Source organism: Fistularia commersonii, chromosome 17 (genome assembly GCF_037954325.1).
Source record: "Fistularia commersonii isolate RoL2024-O1a breed Wild chromosome 17, RoL_Fcom_v1.0, whole genome shotgun sequence".
Taxonomy (NCBI): Eukaryota; Metazoa; Chordata; class Actinopteri; order Syngnathiformes; family Fistulariidae; genus Fistularia; species Fistularia commersonii.
In genome coordinates, this window is record NC_141300.1 from 6,684,216 (window position 1) to 6,709,205 (window position 24,990).

A 24,990-nucleotide genomic window follows, 5' to 3' on the forward strand; every position below is an offset into this window, starting at 1 on the left:
TTTAGCGTCATCTAAAAATACCATACCGGCAGTGTCTAAGAGTTTATTATTAGCTAAAGTTATGCAAAGGCAGCGGTGAAGTATTTGCTGTGTGGCCCGTGATGAAGGCCTTCTGCTTAATAGAGGTCATTAGTACTTCTGTCTCACCAGCAACTGTTAGATGCTAGGGAGTGTTGGAGGAAAATAAATCTTGTATCACCGAGGAGGTGACAGACATGTTAAAGTGAAACAGACAGGTGCGGCAGACAATAGAGCACTTCCAAATATGATAATTTGACTTTTAGAACCAGTTAAAAACAACATATAGTTCAGACAGGTTGTGATATCAAGAACAATCTTTTTTTCAGAAACTGTTGAATTTAGCTAATGTCTTATAATCAATGTGTGGAGCAAATTCCTTAATTTTTACCTGCTTGTCATCTTAATTAAGCTGTCACCCCAGAGACCTCGGTAGATTTGGTGCAGACATGAGGGAGGGCAGAGAATAATTCATCATGTCTCTATGAGGGTAAACTGATAATATCACATTGACTCTGCAAGAGCTTACTGATACTGGTATTTCACTGGCAACATTTGTTGAGGTTATTCCATATCCTTTAATTGATTTAGATTCTCGTTGGCAGAGCCAGACAATATAATAGCTTTATAGCATTAAAAGAAGTATTAGAGTCCAATAATCCTGACAGATTTGCCCCAGCTATTTTGTAGTCAAATCTGATTTTGGAATTAATTACCCAACAGAAGCTTTAGGATGGCCCCCAAAATAGAATTTATGTTTCCTTGCATCACGTATTAGCTCCACAGAGCAAAGATAACAACCAGAATCCCTTTTATTAGGTGTCACTGCTCTGGTACATATTTTGGATTAGAGAATGTCTAACTCTCTGAATACAAGCACAGCCTTGTGGGCTATCTGCTCTTGACAACAATTCATGTTCAAGGACTTTCATCCCCCCAAAAATTAAAAAGACAAGTCTGAATTAAAAGGCATTAAGTATGCAAAGCAGAGCTAATTACTTACAGCCTTCAAATGTCTCATACTTACCAAAAAGAGATGGAGGACCTTTTTTAAAGTAAAATTTCAAAATCAAAGTAAATTAATAATATTCCCATTTTTTTTTATAATAATTATTAGTTATAGGTGTGATGAGAAAATGACAGCTCCATCTGGAATATTTTAAAAAGAAAGCAGAGTTGTCTATATCGCTATATCGCAGAAAAACCCTCGAGCTGAAGTCTGTGAATGTATGATAAACGTTTGTTGATATCAGGTTATTGAAATGTTAGTTGTGCCGAAATGCAGTAAATACCAGATTAGCAGTTTATCTACTGCTTTTTTTGAATGTCTTTTTTTCCTAACATTTTTAAATCTATGTTATTTTATTCCCCAGGCTATTGCGAAAAGGCAATTAACTGCCTGGGAACGATACTTTATCTATTTTACCTCCAAATGAACTGCCTATACATCTCTAACAAATATGCTATTGCGATGTTTCACAAAATGTCTTTATTTAAATATGCCTTTAACTCACAAACATGTCTTTAAAATTCTCCATATTTAGTAGTGAAATGATAGAATACTTCACACAGTAAAGAGTAATAGCTCTTATTTGGGTTCTTTGTTGTTAACTGCCTTTTAATTCCTGCTAAAGCCACAGCTCAGCAGCAGATTTGCCCTTGAGAAAGGTTATGATAAAAGAAAAAATGTTGTTTCCATGACATCCCTTAAGTACACTTATAGGGCAGCCAAAAGGCAAGGCTTTTGAACAGCATACACGCAACCTTGAAGCAGGAAGTCCATGCAACGTGTGTGATATTCCACCTCGTTGATCACTGTAAGGAAATGTATCAATTTCTAACCACTTCCTTCCACTGGGCAGTGGTGGTGCAGCTCCCCAGCGGTTTGGTCGAGGGCAGAAGGAGCTGAACCAACGCCTACAGTATTTATTTTCAAGACTACATACATTCTTGCTGGGAGTTGAAAGGAAAGGCAAATAATGAAAGATATTGCAATGTTGCTCTGTGTTGCCTCACTCACTTCTCCACTCACCTTCCCGTTGAGGGATAATCCAACTAAAGCAAGGCATGATATGATGTACTTCACTGCCTCACTATTGCACTTCTTTTTAACAATTGAGTGTTTCATTGAATAAATTATCACATTTGTAGTACGAAAAAGTGTGCGTCTGTGTATGTGTGTGTATGAAAGAAAGAGAGAGAGCGAAAGAGCTTGTACATGCATTAAGTGTCTTCTTATTTTCCTTTTGTTTGTCTCTTCAGGGGTCACCACATCAAATCATCTTCCTCCATTTAACCACCCACAGCATCCTCCTCACACTCCAACTAACTTCATGTCCTCTTTCACTCCATCCATAAATTTCCGATCCAGTCGTCCTCTAGACCACCTGCCTGGCAGCACCTATCTCAGTATTGTGTCAACATAGTGCATACTTAGAAAATCATTGCTCATTTGCAGAAAAATTACAAAACAAATTTCCACACAATTACCCTTGTGCTTGTGCTTACCCTAAACTAGCCAGAGTTGACTTGAATTCAAGTGCTGTTCAACTGATTCAACTGTTTTAAATATCTTCCAGGGCAGATTCTTACCAGTTTTTATCAATGCAAATTCCTATGGTAGCCGTGTAAGATTATAATCTCTCACATTCCTCAAAGGATGTCATGGAATTTTACAATCTCACTATAGAATGTGAAGGGGCTTGTTGATTAACAGTATAGGGATGAGAATGTTATAATCGATGTATACCACTGATGGGGGTTTTTTGTGCCCAAATGGATCACAAGGCTTTTTTTAAGATAGTTCAATTTAAAGCAGCCGCTGACAAGGCTAAAAATGAGGAGGAAGCTATTTTTTGCCACAGCACATATGAAGTCTCTCAATCTTTAACACATTTGGATTTGCCAACTATGCAAAATGATAGAATTTGATTCTCTTGTCAAACGATATTAAAGAAAAACCTGACTATGAGTCCCACAACGGGATGACTGAAGGCCATGCCAGTGCTGTACAGCTTTGCAGCTTCTGGTTATATAAGCATAAAATGTGACACATCTGTACCACATCAATGCATTATCTGCAGTCCAGTCAGGTTTGATGGAACGACGGTCCCTAATGATACAGCTAATGGTATGTTTCTCATCAGACATGGAAGTGTGTGTTTAATCTGGTATCTCGGGGCGGCCTTGAGGGTCAGACGGCCGAACCTTTTCCTCTCCTCAGACTCGGCCAGAGCAATTACAAGTGCTGCTTCACACACAAACCCGTGTCACTGGCGCAATTAACAAGCACCGGAGGAGTCAGGGCAAGCAGAAAGGGACAGACTTTGTACACAGCATGAATGACAAGAAGTGTGAGAGAGAACGGAGCGTGGAAGACTTGAGTTGTGAATAATAGTGTAATGGATGTTTAACTGTCAGTGTTTCTTAGTAACGTACAACCAGAGAGCAGTGATTCTCTGGATTTTGAATGAACATAATTTTTTAGAAGTCATACCCTGGGAGACCTTATTGTGTCCTCTGACACTCGATTTTGATATTACAGCATGAAATATATTATTTTCACAACCAAGTTTTTTGGGCAGAGATTTTGGAGAGGGATGTGGAAAGTGTGATATTTTGCCTCCTACTTCTCTGCATTCCATAGTCATCCTTGTTGTGAAGATGATTCATCACAGTGGTGACAGAGACAGTATAATGTGTTACAGCTCCCAGAAGCAACAGCAGTAGGTGTTATCTAGGCGGGATATTCATTTCATTCAGCTGCATGCTCCATTATCGGTTAGACGAAACCAAGTATCTAAGCTCCTCTCCACTGCATCCCCGCCATCAAGATCCTCATCTCTTCTAGCTTCACTGTGACCAGGTTTACGTCTTTCCGCTGCAAGCGTCATAATACCCTCTCTAATCCTCATTCTAAACCCTGTAATGACCTCTTTTTTTCCTCTGCGCACAATATCTCTTCATTCTCTTTTCAATCCACCCATTTCTGCCAGTTGGATGGTGAGACAGAAGATGACAGCAGCCTGAAGGTGTCTTTGCTGACACTGGGATGGAAGAGTGATTGAGGCTAGAGAGAGGAGAGATGGATACTCCGACTGTCTGGTGATTGTTCATGAGCCAAAGCGGCCAGACGGCTGTCTGTAGCTGCCACCTCTGACAGATGCCTGTTGTCAGTTAGTCTGGGATGGTCTGCATCTCCCTCTCCAGACCTCATATGAGAGCTGGATCTAATATGAGGCATACCTGAGTTTTGGTTTTGATTCATCCATTCATTCACTGAATAAGGAGATGGGCCAATATACAGTGCTGCAGAAAATACAAAAAGAGAGTACTTACCTTTGTGTTATTCCTTTCTTCAACTGTGTGCTAACCTAATCTTTGCAAGTCCAAATAGAGGATAAAAACATAGAAATGCTGACCTACATTTACCTTTAAAAATCAAACACATTAAAAAAAAGAAAAATAATCCTTAAAAAATAACCAAAAAAGATTACAAATATGCTCAACTCAATCTTTGCGTCACCAGGTATTAGAAACAATACATTCACTCGAAATGTACTCCCACTAAATAAACCATCATTTTTCACCACCATATATACATCCTCCCAAATACTTAAAAGCACACATATATCTTCAGGCAATGAGGGATCTTTTATTGGAGACACATTTCCTTGTTCTCTTCCAGCTCTTGCATGCTAATAAACCAAATCATTAAGGCATGTCATGGTGGATTGGTGGGTGGCTTTTCCATTAATGCGAGCCCACAGACTCGCAACTGTCTTTAAATGACGTTGGAGAGGAATAGGCTCCATTAAAGACGGCAATCAAAACAGCATCACTACAAGCAAGCAAGTCACGTAGCTAATTCAATCCCAGAATCTATGAAGCAATTAATTCATGTCAATAAAATATTGCCCGTCAGGAAGCAGAGGTCCTGTGGCTGTTTATTTTTGTGCACACGTGTCTTTGTTTCTGTGTGAACATGCTCAGTGAAGTGAACCTGGAAGAGCAGGTGTAATTGAGTGTGGAAAAAAGGGAACCTTGTGGTCTTGCTGGTTAAACGAGATCAGACAATCTTCTCCCCTCCATTTCCTCCCCAGACAACGGGAACATCGTCCCTCCTCTTGGTTTTGTTATTATTTCTTTGATGATGTTGGACTCAGCGATGTCTGTGGAAAATTATTCAGAAAAACCAGACTGTATCTGGCCTTACACTTAATTAAACACACACAAACCGAGGAAAAAAAAAAAAACCCTAAAAGGTTTTGAGTGCTTTGGAAACGCTGAGGATCAATGCCCTGTGCTAAATCATCAAGCCTTAATTTCTGGAAGGGGAATCCCGTAAGAGTATGCAAATCCAGCCGGGTTTTCCAGCCAGACAGCAACGTCTACTGGCTAAATGAGTTGCTCCCAGTCAATATCTAAATGCGGAGATGGGGACATGCTGAGAAAGCATTCTTTTCTTGATGAAGCACTTCAGCAAGAACACTGGTGTGGCGCCAGTAAGAGGGGTTGGTACAGAGCTGGAATGTGAGAAAGGGAAATGGGTGGTGTCGAGACAAAGGCGCTCTGATTGCAGCTGCGAGTTGATTAAAGTGGGCTGTGTGGGCTTATGTGGGTAGGTGGCCTTAAAACATCTGTATCTAAATGTGTGTGTGGGGACCAAGGAGCTATGAGCTCTTCTGTTACATCAAACCCCTTTGTTCCCAACTTTGAATTCTCAGTCCTATCTGGAATGTGGTACTGCTTTACATTCAAATCTGCAAACCCCCTTTTCAATACGTCATCTCTCTTCCTGCATCCTCATCTGTCTGTTAACTTTTTTGGTCGACAGAGTCTGTATGACTAAAAGTCTCTAGGTTGCTGTTTATATGGCTCATGCTTTTCAGTGGAAAAATGAACACAATGCTCATCGTCATATCTAAGAAACAAGTTTATTTATAGCGTTAAGACCAAAATCAAGAAATAAAAACAAGCGCAAATGTCTGACAGTCAGACTGCAGAAGAAAGAATGCACCCCTTGAGTTATTTCAAACACCCAATGAGACATCGGCATCTCCCCTGGGTAGAAATACAACCCCTGGCGCAGTTTTAATGCCATAGCAGTGTAGTCATTTCATTTTCATACACAAATTACGTGAATTTATGGCAACGGAAACAATCGCGGTAAAAACAAACTGTTGATACAGACAGACCTGGGGTGGTACATCATGAGCAACAGCAATGGCTAAGCGGGTCAAGGTGGAAAGTGCATAAACTTGTCAGGGCTGTAATCCGTCATGTGCTGCAGATTGGCCAGGAGTAATGAGCTCTGACACTACGGCATGCGGAGAGGTGAGACCGCAGGCGTGCTGTTTTGCACAGTCAAATTACAGTTCGATTTTCACCTTACAAAAGACTCAGCAACATTCACTGATCGATAGGTGTCAAAATGCCCCCTTGCCTCAGGTAATAGATTTGACATCCACTCACTTAGAAACCCGCTAGCTTAAAGAAAGAGGAGATGGAAGTAAGTGACTGTTGTGGTGCAGAGAGAGGAGGGGTGATTCGAAGAAGATGAGACAAGTGCACAGGAAACAAGCTAGACAAGATTTTTTTTCACAATTAAATATACATCTTTGCTATATATTCTCTCAAGGATATAAGGCATCAAGGTATGTTGCAAATGTTCCCTTTTGATGAGGCAGAGTGTTAAGAGATTTGATTAAAAATAGAAAACTTAAGAAATATGGCAACAACAGAGATGGAATAACACATAATTAAAGCCTTTCTCTGTGCTCTGTCATTGGTTGGTCCCTTTCGGCTGACTCAGCCAAATTCTTCAGTAAAGCCAATCTGACTGGTTGCGGATACCAGGCCCGATAGTAATTGATTGCACATAATTTGAGTGATTCTATTAAAGCAAGATAATAGCAAGTGAGGAATTTCAGAAGTTTGCAAGCAGGAAAGGCACAGCCATCCTTACTTGTCACAGCAGCTTCATTCAAGGTCACCTATCTGCCAGTCGGCAGCCAGCAGGGGAGGGGAGGGGGGAAGAAGGCTGGCGTGGGGGTTGGAGCTAACAGCAGAAGAGGGCTGACAGCTGGCTGAAGCGAAAGTTGAAGGACAGGCGGATGGACTGAGAGGATGCATCAGGGGGCGTGGTCAGCGGGCGGCTCAGTATCACTATCCCCCGCGTTCTGCAGGTCCATGGGGTCCACCCTTGGCGGATGGCTGGAAAGGGAAACAACAGAAACACATAAATAAGACTGTCAAGTCAGGACCATTCCTCTCAAATACCAGTTTGCAGATGTGCGTGGATGCGGCTTCCACCTATGCTCGTATTATGGAAATATAATGAACCTTTGTGGAATGTAATCAGTTTTAATCATGGTATGACTTAAGAAGGAATCATCCTTTCAGTCGGCTTTATATTAGCAGCTACTGCGATGACAGAGACAAAGTGATGGTTAAATTGCAAGGACCTGTAGCAATCGCACCCCGGCTGATAAATTCAATTTCAGTGGGGAAAGTCCACACTAATCATATGCTTTAATTGGACAATGTCGGGAGGGGTGATCGAGCACTTCTGCTCCTCAAGGAGCAACTCACTTCTTTCCTCCTCTCCTTTAACCCACCATTTCCTTTTTAAAATCCTGATTTGCTCCCTTAAGATCAACCACATCCGGTTTCAAAGAGAGTCACAGAGGTTTTGTTTTTTTTTTCTAAGCACGGCAGAAGGAGGTGCTGTGATCATCATCACACTTCAAGTCGCTCCACTTCATTTCATTTATTAATTCTTTCAAAGCAATTCACACACAGCTGGTCTGTTTCATACTAATTCACAGTTTTTGGATGAGAAGGACAACCTAAGCAAGTGTGATAACATTTATTTTGCTGTAACTTGAGGTTCAGAATAATATTTGTATTTTGATTGAACAAAAACGACATCATGTATGGCCGCAGTGAGCTGCTTCTTCCTCTCGCTATCAAATTTGGAAGAGAAGCAATTTCTGTATGACGGAAGATTCTTTTTCGAACTAAAGTCTTTGCAGTGCAGTGCAATGACCGGTTTGAACGAATAATTTATCGGACAAAGTTAGCGTCAACTAAACACTAAAAGTGCCACCATATGGACAGCTTCTGGAAGCATTTAGAAAGAAGATGACAGGGGTTGGCTGTCACAAAAACTGTACAGCGCCATATTCACTGTGATGCAAATCAGCAAACATATTTGAATTAAAACAAAACATATATCAGAATGTGTGTATCTGTGTGTGTGTGTGTGTGTGCGTGTGTGTGGCTGTGGTGGTGGTGGTGGGGGTACCATGTATTTGTGTAGACAAATATATGAGGTTATTTTTCACATGATGATGTGATGTTTCACCTGATAGCCCTTCAGTGACAGGTGCGGGAGTGTGGGTTTCAGAGGTGGATTGACTAGATGAGCCGTGTAATAATGGGCGCATGATTATAAAGATGATACAGAAAATGCTTAAAGGGATTGTGTAATGATCTTATATGTGCCAGTTCAAGTAAAAAAAAAAAGTACTATAATTGACTGTCTGCTTGCTTGAAATCCTAGATTTTCAGCAAGATAGTTATTAGAAAAAGTAATAAAAATAAACGCCTCCCTATCTTTTAACGGTTCACCTTTGATAAGGGTTTCAAAACAGGGACGCAAAAATGTAATCTGAACTGGATCTAGGGATGCAAGCACATCCATGCTACCTATAATGGCAAAAACAGATGCTATGATTTCCCCAAATTACCTCTAATTAGATAACTTGCCATGCAATAAATTACAATATGCTCCAAGATAAATAACCAAGAATTATCTCCATAAACTTTTCCATTCAAGCAGCAAATTGATGAATGGTAGATACACATGTTGGTTTTGTGTCGCATCAATATCAAGTGACTCCGGTCTGTATCAAGTGATCAAGAAACCTTTCCGTTCTCCTTGCCTTCTCTTGTGTTGATGCTTCTCTCCTACATTGTGCTTAACGCTGTTCCACCTCCGTCGACACCCTCCTCCTGCCCCTGCTGTAAACAGCAGCGTCTTTTACAAGGGAAAAAAAAAATTCCGTGTCTGTTCGCAGGCATTGATATCTCAGAGCGCTGCTCCCTCGATTTTCCTGTTTGACACATTTCTGTTGGCAGAAACAAAGAGCTCCTGCCTCAAGGAGCACATTATCACCGAACAAACTAACACCGGGGCATCTCATCAAAGAGCCAGCCTTTAAGACCTGAATCCATCAGCTCCGTAATGTTTAGGGGTCTGGTAAAACTGGCACTCTTAACAAAGCTGTAGTGATATGCATGCAGAAACACACATCTTGGCATTAAGTACGACTCACTGGCTGGCAAAAGAAAGGATGACACTAAGCAGACTATGTTTCCATGCAAAGAGTTGTTGTGTAATATATTTACATCTACTGTCAGTACAGAATTGACAGATTAATTATTCAAAAGTGCTGTTCTCATTCAAAGTCTGGGCAAAGTTACCACATGTATTTCCTTACGACACACTAATTTCACTCTGTATTCAGATTTTCTGCAGCATCACACGGGCTGCGCTGTCTTTGTTGTCAGCGCAGTACAAAAGTCTGCTCTGAGCTAAGCCTGCTCTTTCAAACGGCTCCCTCCTTTCTAAGATGGCATTTGGGCTAGGACGTTGGCAGTTATTTGTGTAAGGCAATTTCATCTTGCATCTCCAGTCAACCAAAACAGTCACCCTGCTCTTCATTAAAAAAATAAAACATAAAAGAAAAAAAAAAAAAGTAATTACAAATATATTCATATGCCACAAAGCAAGGTCCCTGCTACGGAGGCAAATGAACTATTTATATTCAGACGGTCCTTGCTAAGCCTTAGGACACATGGATGTAATAACTTATTTATTCCACCCACAGGAAAAAGGCCATTACTTGAGAGAATGAGAGAGAGAGAGAGAGAGCGAGAGAGAGAGAGAGAGAGAGAGCGAGAGGGAGCTGGTGAACACCAGACAGAGTGGAGCTCCACCATGAAACAAAATGTCACTGGGTTGGTGATAAATTTCCCTCAACTTAAAACCGTTGCTTTGTTCTCTCCTTCTATCTGAGCACTTCTCGGGCCTAATAAGAGATCACTTTTCTGTGTGCGTGCGAATGGGCGTCTCACTCCTGTTGCTTGGCATCTTTCCACCCATGACTTATTCATAAGCCTAATGCAGTCGATGTATTATTGATCAGGACTGATCACTGCCTCCTCCCCTTGGTGTGACCATGGCCTGAGGACGGGGCAGCATTAGATATGACCAGTTGCAGGGAAGTGCACTAGCTCTGTTCCTGGCTGAGCTACGCAAAATGAGGACAGGGGCTGAGAGCAAAAGGTAACTTTTGTGGTAGTGTGTGTAAAAGAGAGCGAGAGAGAAAGAAAGAGTTCAGATAAGGCCGATAGAGTAGTATAAAGTGAATCTAGCTAATGTATCCTCTCTGGCTGAACACAGAAATGCCTCAAATAGCCCTACAATGAACCTGTCACTCACGAGAAGAAAACGTCCGGCTACCCATGAGGAAAACACTGGGACGGAACTTTGCGATGTTACTTTGGCTATGACTCTTGTCTCCCTCATTCGATCCCTATTTTGGCCTCAACCCTGTGGAGCTCTATGGGAGATAGAAGAGGGAGGGGTCCTCGCCCTGATTAAGTTTGAATTCCCTGCTCTTGGCAGAGAGGCTGCAGGACTCCTAAGTCATCATCCAGAAACACTCCCATCACACTGTGTCAGCCGTGCCAGCTTGATCCAGCTTCATTGCCACATGAATCATCCTGCAGTAGCTTGGATATGCTGTATGCTGGTGTGTGTGAAATGATGGAGGGAAGGGAAAGGGAGGAGCTGAAGAGCAAACTGGGGTTTGTAGATAGGGGAACCGGGGTTCTTCTTGATTAAGCAAAGAGGTTGCCTGAGAATCAGGCTGTGTGTACAGCACTGGTGGCAATCACCCACGGGGGAAAATAACTACTGCAATTTGCATTTCCAAACACTGGTGATGCCATCTATGTGTACTCCATCACACAAGATGGCGTGGCCCATTTCTCAAGCCCTGAGGGCTTATGAGGTTTGGTCTAATGAGAGAAGATCCTTAATGGTTATTGATAGAGCCCACGAGGACAGATGCTTGCCATTACTCTCTTGTGAAGCAGTGCACCCTGCCACTGCTATATGAAGTGAAACCTGTCGCTCCTGCAAGGTGATTTAACACTACAAACAGCTTTGTGACCAGCGTTGACTGCGATACACAAAATAGATCAAAAAATGACTGAGAGGCAGACAAGCAGACCTCACGGGGAGCAGATATAAAAAAAAAAAAAACCATGACTGCGTAGATGTGTGCGAAAGAAATGCCACCCTGTATATAGTTAAGTGTAAATTATCTTCTCTGCTCTAATGCTCTGCTGGATATAATTGGCCATTGTCCTGTTAGGGTTTGCATTCTTCTCTCTCGCTCACCATCTTGTCTGCCAACATCCCCTGCTCTCCTGACGGATTTATGTCATTTTCCTTTCATCTGAGCGCCCCAACTGGGGGATGTGTCATTTAGAAGCAGCCTCTGCGCACACCTTTCATTAACACACCCCTGTGATCTTGCCAACACCTTGAAACCCGGACAATCCTGCCAGCTAGAATTGTGGATATATATGTATCCAAATGAAGAGAAGTTGGATGAAAAACCAGAGGAAGGCAAAGAAGTGACACTCAGCTCAGGGAGACTTTAATGAAGAGACAGTTTAGGCTTATTGAAGCATCTTATGTTCGTTAGAGAATTTGAGCGAGGACATGGGTCAACACTTTCAGGATTTTGTATTCCGGTTACACCACTGCTCTTTTTGTTTAAACTCAAGGATTATAAACGTCAAAGTTTTGCTAGCCCAGAGGTGTTCAAACAGCACTGCTGTTTGAAGTTAAACCATTTGTCATTAGAAAGGTTTCAGCAGATAATGAAAAAGAAAAATCCTTTTCTTTTTTTTTTTTTTGACTCCCACAAAGTAAGAGTAAACTGTGCACGTGTGGGGAAAGGAATCGTGGGAAACAAGGGATAATGATCTTTGGCCCTTCTAAAAACTTTGTTTATACTGATAACATTGGATTGAGTGGATAGATACAATTCATGTGAACTTGTTATCGTGCTAAGGATGTAGAAACCAGCATTAGGGAGTTTTTTCAAAAATCATCAACATTTAAACCAGTTATATACAGCAAAGCCCAACAAATGTTCAACCCAAAGATTTTTAGTCTACATTATGTTACAAGTCCACCAACATTGTAATATTTTTCCATTGACTGGTTTTTTTTTTCTTACATTGATGGAAAAATCTGTCCATCCTTCATTTTGATAGATTAGGACACCGAGGGGGATCAACTGGAAAGCAAAGCGCTCCTGGTGCACTGATGCACCCAGGATCTTGAAATTCCACGGTCAGAGGCTGGCTGACTTCTGATCATATCCCTGGTAGAAAATGTTCCCGACTTCAAAGCTCTGGCTGAAGTGGCCTTGGTAATTTCACTCAGCCTTCAGAACCAAATTAAAAAAGTCAAGAGAAGTTCTCTGTCTGAGGTTAAGACCTTTTGTTGTGTTGACATTAAAAATACTCTCTCCCTCTCACTTTTATCTCTATAGCTCTTAAAAATATGTACTTTGGTCTGTATATTTGGTCTGTATATATATATCTGTATATATCTAATTGTGATTTAGTAGCTTAAAAAAAGAAACTTTGTCAAGATATGTGGTAATATCCCGACATCAAAAAATGAAAATATTACATCACAGAACACTGTTTATTAAATTAAAAGCAATAACCCCTTTATCTGGTTTACTGGACCGATGCACTAAATAAAGAAGTTCTCAGTACCTTTAATTTATTTCACAGCAAAGCCTCACTACATTCCTAATGTAGTTTTCTCAAAAGTATTTGCTCACCTGCCTTGACTCGCATATGAACTGAAGTGACATCCCATTCCTAATTCACAGGGTTTACTATGACGTTGGTCCACCCTTTGCAGGTCTATCAGGTTCAAATCCTCTGGGAAGGCTGTCCGCAAGATTCAGGAGTGTGTTTATGGGAATTTTGGACCGTTCTTCCAGAAGCGCAGTTGTGAGGTCACGGACTAATGTTGGACGAGAAGGCCTGACTCTCAGTCTCTTCTCTAATTCATCCCAAAGTTGTTCTATCGAGTTGAGGTCAGGACTCTGTGCAGGCCAGTCAAGTTCATCCACACCAGACTCTGTCATCCATGTCTTTATGGACCTCGCTTTGTGCACTGGTGCATAGTCATGTTGGAAAAGGAAGCGGGGAGCTCAAAACTGTTCCCACAAAGTTGGGAGCATGGAATTAACTAAAATGTCTTGGTGTGCTGAAGCTTTCAGAGTTCCTTTCCCTATAACTAAGGAGCCAAGCCCAGCTCCTGAAAAACAACCCCATACCATAACTCCCCCTCCACCAAATTTCACAACTTGGCACAATGTAGTCAGACAAGCACTGTTCTCCTGGCAACCAGCAAATCCAGACTCGTCAACCAGATTACCAGATGAAAAAACACACTTTTTCACTCCAGGGAATGCAACTGCTTTAGAGTCCAGTGGCGGCATGCTTTACACCGCTGCATCTGACACTTTGCATTGCACTTGGTGATGAGTGGCTTGGATGCAGCTGCTCTGCCGTGGAAACCCATTCTATGAAGCTCTACGTGTACTGTTCTCGAGCTGATCTGAAGGCCACATGAAGTTTGGAGGTCTGTTGCTAATGACTCTGAAGAAAGCTGGCGACTTCTTTGCACTATGCTCCTTAGCTCCATACTTATGCTTCATGGCCTACCACTTTTTGACTGAGTTGCTGTCGTTCCCAAACACTCCCAAGTTCATATAATACAGCTGACAGTTGACTGTGGAATATTTAGGAGTTTGGAAATTTCACGACCGGATTTATGAACGGGTGACATCCTATCACAGTCCCACGCTGGAATTTAATGAGCTCCTGAGAGCGACCCATTCTTTCACAAATGCTTGTAAACAGTGTGCATGTTGAGGTGCTTGATTTTATACACCTGTGGCCATGGAAGTGATTGGAACCCCTGAATCCGATTATTTGCAAGGGTGAGCAAATACTTTTGGCCATAAAGTGTATATTACAAGCACCAAGTAGCAATGCATTAAATATTAATCCATGGTGTGGCTGGCTGAGCAAAGCTTGATTTTTAGCTGTAAGTTACAGTATGGTGTGGTGAGTTATCATCACCTTTATTTGCTCAAACTGAACAGAGTGAGCTTGTTAAAGAATAAACGTATTTCTTCCACCTGTAAGCTGACCTGTTGATTCCTTTGCATCCTTCCTAGGATGCATCAACACGTCTGTGAGATGTTTTGCCATGATGGATTTGTCCTAATGATGCAGCCTGTGTCATTTAAAAATAAATAAAAAATCTTTTTACGGCTAAACTCGGTGAGCCTGCTTTGGATATTGGCCAAAGCAAATGTCATAATTTACTTTCGGCTTCAGATTTTCTGACAACACGTCGCCATGCATTCAAAGAATTGATTTTTCCACACCATTAGAGCATACAGAAGTCAAGCGACAGGCTCAACAGAGAGCATTAACGGTCGATGGGACAAAGCCCAGGGGCTGTTTAATATGACCCCAGACTATGGCTTCTTCATTAGAACAAAAGTAGAGGAGCTGGGATAAACCTGTCTAATCTTGGATATGATGGATCATTTCAAAGAGAACCTGTGCTTTAACACTAATGTTAATCCACATAATTTTTAGATACAAAAGTTTGCCGGCACTGTGCACACCACTCCAACCAGGAGCACACACACTTAAAACTCTTCGTCACTCCTCCTGAGAAGACCTGCTGGTCTGAGAAGCGAGATGGTTATGTTTCCTCTCGATTAAGTTATTTCACATTCACTTCAGCAGGAGAAGTAGGACTTTAATCACACAGAGAAACTAATGCTGAGATAGGATAAGAACATTAAACTCCTGTAAAGGCTCAACCTTACATTCGCTCATTTAGGGATTTTTATGATTGCAAGGGCTATTGGAAGCTGGAGGATATATTCAAAGGAGAACTGCTGGGATCCAATCCTTGTAGCCAAGTAAACTAAAACTGCTCATCAATGTTGAGGTCAGGTGGCTTCAATACGAAGGCAGGCATTAACAGTGCATTTGCTCAAGGCATATCAGTATCATCTTGAGGGGAAATGCACCATTATTCTCTTCACACACACATGAATTGGCAATAACTGACCTTGATAATGATCCACAAACAAGACAGAGATGTATCCAGCTAACAGGATTTTTTGGTGTTCAGGAGGTTATAGTTTGACACACATGAATGGACTCTTGGATATCGGCTATTCCTGCCTTTAATTTCCAAAATAATTATTAAAGGTTGATTTGTGGGGGGAGCATAGCACTGACCCTATCTTGGAGAAGTAATGTTTAACATAGGCCTTAGTTTTTCAGCAGAGCATAATGGTCTTCTGGTTTCTAATGGCATGGAACACCAAGAGAAACAAACGAAAAACAACAAAAACAAAGAAAAACACAAATAAATGGAATTAACAGAAAATATATCTTTTGGATTCTCTAGTAAAAACACAATCATGGTAATTTGACCTCATGCTACAGACAAGCTATTTACATTCTTTATTTGAGGTACTGTGATTGTGAATGCTTCATACGGGGGTTTGGGTTCTAAAGAAATATACCTAGTACACACACACACACACACACACACACACACACACACACACACACACACACACACACACACACACACACACACACACACACGCGCACAGAAAAACAAAAACGCACACCATTTTTTTGGTGCTGATATACAATTTTAAATATATACAGTATACACATGCACGGCATGGAAAAGATACGATTGATAAGCTTCATCGAAAGCTTTTTCACGATTTTTCAACATTCACAATTAAAAGAGAAATTAGAATAAATGCCAGACTCGAACCAAGACTCGTTCTCTTCTGTTTTATGTATTTATTAATTTTCCTTTCATCTGAGATGATTCCAATTGCTCTTTAAGTTCAAGCAAACTTTTGATCAACAATTTATAAAATAAAGATGTAAGGCAGTGGGGTTGTCTGAAGGTCGTGACTGTCCATCATAAATTATTTTATTCTTTATAATGGTAAAACGGAATTAACATGTGGAAAATAATCAATATCATGGTTGCTGTCAAAAGTTAACTCCATTACTGATTCCATACCATTATTGTGTTTATACCAAAAAGTTATGGCATCCATCTATTCATTACTTATCGCTCTTATACCACATATACAGATTCACAGGGAGGCAGAATTTGCCCTGGACAGGTTATTTCAGTAAATCATGGGGTCAGATATGCTGACAAATAATAATTCACACTCAAACAGATATTTTAAGTCTTTGATTATACTTCTGCATGTCTTTAGTTGGTGGAAGGAGATGGTGGAGTCTGGAGAGAACTGTCAAAGACAATGGGAGAACATTGAAAACACCTCGCAGAAAGGCCTCTAATAGCTGACAGCCTCATACCCAGAGTCTTCCTGTCGGGCAACAGCACAAACCACAGCCCTGCTGTGCTGGCCGGCACATACCATTTCCTAATCCACTACTCCAGGCCAAACTCAACATTATTGTCCCGCCAGTGGTAAATACCTAATAGTTTTAGACTATCTTTAAAGGCTTTATCCACACAACAGATGAGTTTTTTTCTGATTGCAAAGAGCATCTGAGCTTCACAAGAATGCCCTACATATCCTTTCGATCCTTCTTTTGTACTCCATACATAACATACTCATATTTACTACATAATGATAATGCACTACTTAATACATGTAAATGATTTCAAATTAAGAAAAGCTAATATTTGGATTAAAATTTAGTTGGATTAGACTTCTTTTTAAATGCCATCATCATTTTTGCTCATAACTGGATCAGGAATGGGAGCCTTAATGGGTTTTATCAGATCAATCACCGCTATTAAAAGGTACACAAAACCTTAGGCACAATGTTTGCAATGTGTCATAATAAAGATCTCTGGATCCCATGTTGATACTACACAATATCAAAATTAAGTTTTCATCTTAAAACATGTAATCTTTAATTACAAATATGATTGATGATTGAAAATAAAATTGATATTTCTGTAGTATCAAATATTCCTTTGATTTTTGAATCTCAAACCCACAAGAGTGAGAAAGTCAGTGCAAACGCATTGGAGAGATAAACTTTTATCTGTCCTTTAGAAAGCACATAGCATCAGCTTAGAGGTAATGAATAGCAAGTGCCTTCACTGTCCCCACCCCTTCTTTTACTTCACACATTGTATACATTCTTCCACTCTCCAGCCCTCCTCTCATATCCTCAACTTGGCAGTTTATTCTCAAATTCTTACTTTTTGTGTCTCAACATTTCCACATAATTCTACCCATCACTCTCCCCTATCCCCATCTCTCTGTCATTTTTTCCTTGTCTCTATAGGCACCATCGATCCAAGGTAGTTCAAGGGAGTCCTTTCTAGACTGATCCTCAGTGTACCATGTGACTACTGAGCTGGATCTGTCACAGGGCCAGACAGCCATTATGAAGACTGCCTGGTTACAGCAGCACCCACACACTTGGCAGGCTGGTGTACTTGCCCCCTGTTGCCTCTTTCAAAAAGCCCCCTCTCTAACACAAGACCGCTGGCGCCATCTTAATAAGCTGGCGGCCCAGGTGCCCTGACGCGCCATCCAAGAATTTGGATTGCCCTGGAGTATTTTGAAAATTAAAAGGCTATTTACATTTAGACCCTGAACAATGACACCGACTTGCTCCTCCCCTGTTTGCTATCTCTCTGATCAAAGATGGAGCGATGTCAGCGCCACATATGGCTGGAGAAGAGAAGATGTGAAAAAGAGAATGCTGGGGTCGATCAGACAGCTAGAGAACAGACTGGTTATTAGTCAAAGCCTTCTGTCATTTCAAACCCCGAGCCCCCTCCCCCTACATTCAAGCCCTCGGTGTGAAGGACACCCAGACAGACAGCCCAGAAAACTTGGGCTCCAGACTGTCACAAAATTCTCATCTTGCTGATAAAAGTATCGCATGCCTCAACCGACTCCCCCGTTGTACTTCCCCTGCAGAATCTTAAACACCGGGATAAAGGACTTCCTCTGGAGCAAAGATACCTTTCTCTTACGTCAGAGAGAGGAAAAAAAATATTAACAACAACTTAATGAATGCTAAAGAATAAGGCTACCTGCCAGGCCCAACAATAAAATCTACACCAACCGACATTCCTTCGCCTTTTGTAGTCTGAAATAGTTGCAGCAGCAACGATAGATGTGATATTGCAACATGATGAAATACATTCATGGGGCTTGACAGCTCCCCAGTGCTGCCTGACTAATAAAATTTTATGTGTACTAATGCATCCTATAAACCATCAGTCATAAAACCTTACCTTCCTCTGAAGGTGACATATCCCTATTTGATATTTCATTATTAAAAAAACAAACAAACTAACAAAAAAAAACAGTAATCACATAGTTTAATCTCAAATTATGGGTGAAATCATTGTTTTAGTCTAAATCCAAGGTGACAAGTTTTGGCTAAAATATCAAGATAAGATGGAAACAGGAAAAATGGCCAAATGTAAGGATATAAGTAACAAAAAGAATTGGAAACGAATGGATCAGCACATTTCAAAAGCTGCAGAGGTCAGTACTGACTAGAAGTTGAAGAAAAGAAAATGGGTGTGCCTGTAACAGGTTAATTGAAGCCCCAATGAAGTGTGTGTGAAGTCAAGGATGCTGGAAGAGATCATGTGTATATATATATATATATATATATATATATATATATATATATATATATATATGTATATACATATGCAATTTCTGGAAAAGGTAGTGCTTTTAACTTTAAGTTGCAAAGTCAAAAATTTTTCCCACACACACAGTGCATTACTGCTTCTTTGCAGGGGGCCTGCATGGGTGCATACCAGTCAAGACAACAATGCTGATCGCTGTGCACTATCATAAGTGTCTTCAACAGGCAAGTGAACATTTGCACTACACCACAGAGGAATAGAAAAAAGACTATGTGGTCTGCTGAATAATGTTTTTTTTTTTCAACATCATGTGGATGGCCTGGGGGCTGTTGCATTATTTACAAGTGAAAGGAGAGGCAGCAGGCTACTTTGAGTTGAGACGCCTACCTAAAAACTGTTGCATGCCAAATAAACTCACTTCAATGAAACTGCATTGACTGATGGCATCCTCCTTAGTGGAATAATATTCCGTTACACTGCAAAACTGGTTCGGTAATAGTTTTGGCTACAAAGCTCCGGATGCTCACTTGGCTCCAAATTTCCCTAAATCTCAATGACCTCCAGATACCAGTTTTTAATTGTTGAACACACACACACGCACACGCACACACACACACACACACACACACACACACACACACACACACTCACACACACACACACACACACACAAGAAAAAGAAAACCCAGACATGCAAATTGGACCACACATCCGAAAAGGCAATTAATATATCAGTCAGATCATTCTCTTGAGAGACCAATGCTGGATGGATTAAGGTGATTTTGTAAAGTGCTTGCTAAATCTCCCATTACATTCCTACGGCAGTTAAACCCCCCAACATCTCTTCATTCCTCTTCAGCCAATATTATAAATCTACATGGCGACAGGGCTTGTTGTGGGCTTGCTGAATTAAACATGCCACCCAGTGCACAGTCAGCCATCTCCATACTGAACAGACTGGACTGAAAGAGGGAGTCGATCATGACAACTGACCCACTAAGCCAACACAAATGGGCTCTGACATTGTTGTCTCCAACCATGTGAGCTGCGGGAAGGGAGATGTTGGCCAGCGGTGTGTGTGCTGTGTTCCCGTCTAAGCAGTTCATACCTGTGGCCAGAACTTTGATAAGGCACTGATTCATTGCCCCTTGGTTAAGCCTGCTACTATCATATTCCGGCATCTTCACTGAGGTGAGAACAGACCTGAAATTCCACCCCTAAGGCTAACACACTTCGATGTGCATGGCGGCGTGCGCTTGTGTGAGTCTAAAAGGGGCAGAGGAGGTGAACCAATGTCTTCCTTGGTGTGAGATGATATTTGCCTTGTTCTTTTAATTTTCTCACTAATTATTCTAATCGTGACAGTGTGTGCGTGTCATGTTTATGCGTCGTATTAGAATGAATAATGAATGTTTATACATAGTGTGACAGTGTTTGAGTGCTTTGACTAGTGTGTGCGTGAACACTGTATGCATGGAAGGGTGTGAGGCAAAGTCTCTGGAGATTCAGTGTGACAATCTGCCTTGCAGATAGAACAGAGTGGAAGAGTTTGCATGAGAGAAAAAGACAGAGAGAGAGAGAGAGAGACAGAGAGAAAGAGAGAGAGAATGGCGGAAATTGGGCAAAGTGATTGCATACGACCCTTCTCTATTGTAAATGGGTATCATTTCCAGACAATGAACTAGATGAGAAAACTCAAGTTTTTCTTGGCTCCTGTATGATATAACCGTTAAACAAGCCCGAATAATGTTATTATCTAATGTAAACAAAATGACACCATCAACTCCTCTATTCAGTCTGGCTGCTCAACTCACCACCCACCCAGAACAACACTCACATTTGCTCTTCACATAAGCTGTTAAAAAAGCAAATTTAAGATGGTTGATATTTCAGCTTGAATAAGAATACTTGCTAATCATTCCTGCTCCGAGAGTAGATTAAGCCGGTGCTATCGTTATCTGGTGGCACGCCAGTGTTTTAACAGCTAAGAAAATATTGCACATTGCAAGCATTGCTAATGTAGGATCTGAAATGATGATTAAAAAAAAAAAAAGGAGAAAAGAAAGAGGAAGTCTTCCATCCAAATCTGCAGCCAGTAATTAATCATCGATCCACCTATAATTATATTCTCCGTTTTGGATTGTTCTCACACCAAACATTATGCTGAACGGTGCACAGCGGCTACTTCTCTACTTAACAGTATCAATCAATGATGAATCAATAATACAATTCTTAATGTAATTTCATATAATTACAAAGTGAATGAAGTTAAGTGCTCATTTGAAAACCAAAGCAATTGGAACTGTTTGCTTATTAAAACAAGAGCAGGGATGAAATCTCCTGGCATGGTGTTCTTCAAAGGCTTATTATATTTTTAAATTGATTAAAAATGTCGACATAACTGCAGTGAATGTTGTGTTAGAGATCCTTCCTTCTAGAAAAACTGCCTAGCATGAATAGAGACTCAAGAGGATGACTTGCTGCTCAAACCGTGAGCGATGTGTGTGTGTTTGTTCTTAACCCAGCGTCATAGTTTTGGGAACAAAAATCTGACAATTGAGAGAAAATATCAGGGAGGTCATGACCTCACATATTGGCCTTTGCTAGCCAACGTTGCATTACCAAGGATGATAACTGTGCTATCCCATATATATTAAAATCTCTACCTCTTTATTCAGGCAAGATTTAACAAGACACTTATCATATTTATACAAAACCAATCATGAATTTAAGCGTTTATTACTTTCCTTGGAATTATGCTTCTGAGACTAAATTAAGTTATGCATGCTATAGAAGATAAAAAAACACATTTAGCAAGATAATTTCCATGAATAATCAGATGTAGTGTGTTTTATGGTGAACCCTGGAAAACTGAGATATTTGGAGAAAAATGTCCAACTGATTTACAAGAAGTACAAGTAGTTCCTTTTAAAAAGTATGACGTGACCCTTTTTTATTTTCTTTAATTAAGAACTTTTAGGGTTCTCTTTCATTTACTAAAGTAATATTAAATTGAGGTGCTCAATGGTTATAAAATGAGAATAAAGCTGAAAATGAATCACAGGACGTCCCACTCAATCTTAGATAAGGGTTCTTCCTGAAAGGATATAGGTGGAAAAGATCAATTAAACCAAGCAGCTAGAGTCACTTATTGATCTTGTCAATTATCTTTTAATGAGAGGTTTTTTAAATTAATCTGCCCATTACAATACCAGGTAACACAGCTTTAACGAAGAATGACGTTTTAACTTAAATTGCTTGTAGTGAGTGCATCAGAAGCCACAGTTTCTTTCTCTTTAGATTTAACATGTATAGCAGGGTAATGGAAAGTGTCTGATAAAGTTTTTACAGTAGGTCCTCTGCTACTTGATTTTTCAGTTCTAAAAGCTCTTTGTGCATGTGTTTGTGTGTGTGTGTGTGTGTGTGTGTGTGTGTGTGTGTGTGTGTGTGTGTGTGTGTGTGTGTGTGTGTGTATGTTGGGGTGGGCATGATATGATCCACTTCACTGTCTATGTCAATTAGCCTGACACAGACTCTGTTGTATTACTTTCTCTCTGCTTTATGTGACCGTGGTCAGATCGATTGGTGGATTTCTAATGCATATAATGTGAGTGGTATAATCTACTCAGTTGGAGAAGGATTACAGTAACAATTAGAAGAAGAGAAGAATTTAATGGTGCAACATTGTACAAGAATCAGAGTGCTATAAAATGTCAATCCTAGTCAACATAATGGCATGAATAGATCGATTGCTACAACATCGGATGAAATAAAACACAGGCAGAAATGGTGTTTAATAAGATGTATTATGGGGATGTAATTGTAACATGAATGCATGTGTAGGAAATGTGTGCATAACCAGGGGAAAAAGGAAAATGTATCTGAATGTGTATAGAGATATGCTAATGAGTAGACGAATCTGTAAACAGCTGTGCAGATCAGTAAATCTGTGATTCTACCCAGATAAAATGATTAACATTTTAATGTAAAATTTGACATTCAAAACAGTATCTTCTGTATTTAGTAGAAACAGCAGAAAACTAGGACCTTTGCCCATCCAACTACTTTGTTATAATTCAATTCAACATCACTGAATTATGCCTAATTTAGTATACAAATGCAGATGATAATTCAATTTTGTGGATAATTTTGTGGATAATCACTGAAATATCACTAAATCAATGATTTCCTGACTGTTGTCTTGCCAAGACAAGATGATTTCGACAAGAATTCACCATGATCTGGATGACTGAGAACATCCACAGATATCGAATGGATTCTGATCTCCAATTTGAAAAATCTCCGTATTACCAGACACATTCCAAAAAGATTATAAGGACAAAAATTGAGATGAAATTACATCTCTTCTCATGTCAGCTCCAAATTCTAGATGACACTTAGTCTGAGCACTGTCTCCCAGAGATGCCTACTGTAAACTGCTAGTCATATTGTAGAGACAACTTTCCTTAATTATTATTGCTGATCAGAATGTGAGCTTTTAGAATATTTTACAGTCATACATTATGGCTTTCAGATAGATAACGGTCACGGAGACTTAAATGCTTGTCGTCACAGCAATGACTGGCTATAATAGATAAGTCATTAATCTATCATAGAATTTGAAGGTCACTTCTTCGGCAGTGTGGCAGAACCGCATCTTGCCAGATGTGTCCTGACATGTAATAGTGATGGACTACTGCACCATCTGCACACTCCCAGTTATGCCTGTCTGCAAAGTCTCCTCATACTCTTCTTCCACCATCACTTCCTTTTTTTTTTTTTTTTTCATGATGACACTTTCATCTTTACAAGTAATTGCTCGGGTGCAAAAACACACACCCACATCAGCACACTCACATTAAATGCATGCAGCGGAAGTATCAGTTTTCATAGCGGTGAGTTGTAATGAACACATTAACCCTTATTTATTTATTTTTATCAATTTGGGATACAAATAGCTAACAGCCATCCTATTAACAGGACTGCCGAGACTTCTATGACAATGTGATTATGAAATTGGACAGCTAGACAAGTCTGGATGGGTGATTTAATGAGCAGGTGCAGACAGAAAGAATTAACAAGAGGGGCTGAGGGAGAAAAAGGGCATGTAATATGGAATAGTTGCTCCACATATACAAGTAATGAAGTAGGTAATACACCCCAACTGCTTTTTCAAAAGTGACATAAACATAGCTTCAATTTACACAGAATACACTGATAACATAAAATGCGGCAACTAAAAAAAAAAACTGTAAGTGACAGAGGCTAATGGTGCACACTGGGCTACATATTGGATGGTGTAAGATTATCATGGAGGATACTTCTTGAAGCAGAAATAACAAAATATGAATAAGTGTAAGAGATAAAATCCCCATGCCAGGTAGCTTTGTGATATTTGAGGATTCTTTGTCAAACATTCTAGAGTATTCTTTGTCAAACATTATTTGCTACGCTCTTCTTCATTTTTTATGCCTTTCCTGTTTCCAACCTGCCAACAAAGCTGCTGTGATGTGTCCTGTTTTTCTCTTCTATAATCAGACCACATCTTCTGTGAAGGAGTGAAGAGACATCTCTACTGGCTACACTTTGTGTTCATCTTGTCTCAACAAGTCTATGTGCAACTTCATTTCAACCCTGGACAAAATGACAAATGGTCTTTACCCTTTCGTTCATAACACCTAGTCTGTCTTCACGCATTTCCGACTTTAACACTTTATAAAGTTATAGACACCGAAAGCCCACCTCCATGCTAAAAGTTCTCTTCTCCCTGTGAGCGTCACTGTGTTAAATGACATATGTGCAGGGATTGACATCCTGCATATAGTTCGGGAGAGTGTGAAACATCACACTGAATAACCGGACAATAGGTTATCGTTATCATTCATTTGATAGTGCCTGCTAATAACACATTCATTTCAGAACCATCAGCTGCATTAGTACATGAACAGTTTGAACGTTATATAATAGTAGAACCAAAACGACAATGTTTTTAAAAAGAAGGATTTCCCCATCCTTTTTTTCCTCTCAAGTCAGCAGACCTTATTCTTCCATTAACAAGGATGTGGTTTAATGAGTGTGATTAATGGAAAAGTAAAACTATAAAGAAGCAGAGAGGCTGGGCACAC

General features: G+C 40.3%; 1 protein-coding gene across 3 annotated transcripts in view; it reads right to left on the reverse strand.

Annotated features, from left to right (window-relative positions):
• Positions 1 to 5,935: 5,935 nt before the first annotated feature.
• Positions 5,936 to 24,990, reverse strand: part of trim44 (tripartite motif containing 44) — a 56,414-nt gene continuing 37,359 nt past the window's right edge. For all 3 annotated transcript variants that reach the window (XM_086163099.1, XM_086163097.1, XM_086163098.1), the window contains one exon: positions 5,936 to 7,233. In XM_086163099.1, coding sequence (XP_086019225.1) covers positions 7,186 to 7,233 — 48 coding nt within the window. In that variant the 3' untranslated portion in view covers positions 5,936 to 7,185. The remainder of the gene's footprint in view (positions 7,234 to 24,990) is intronic.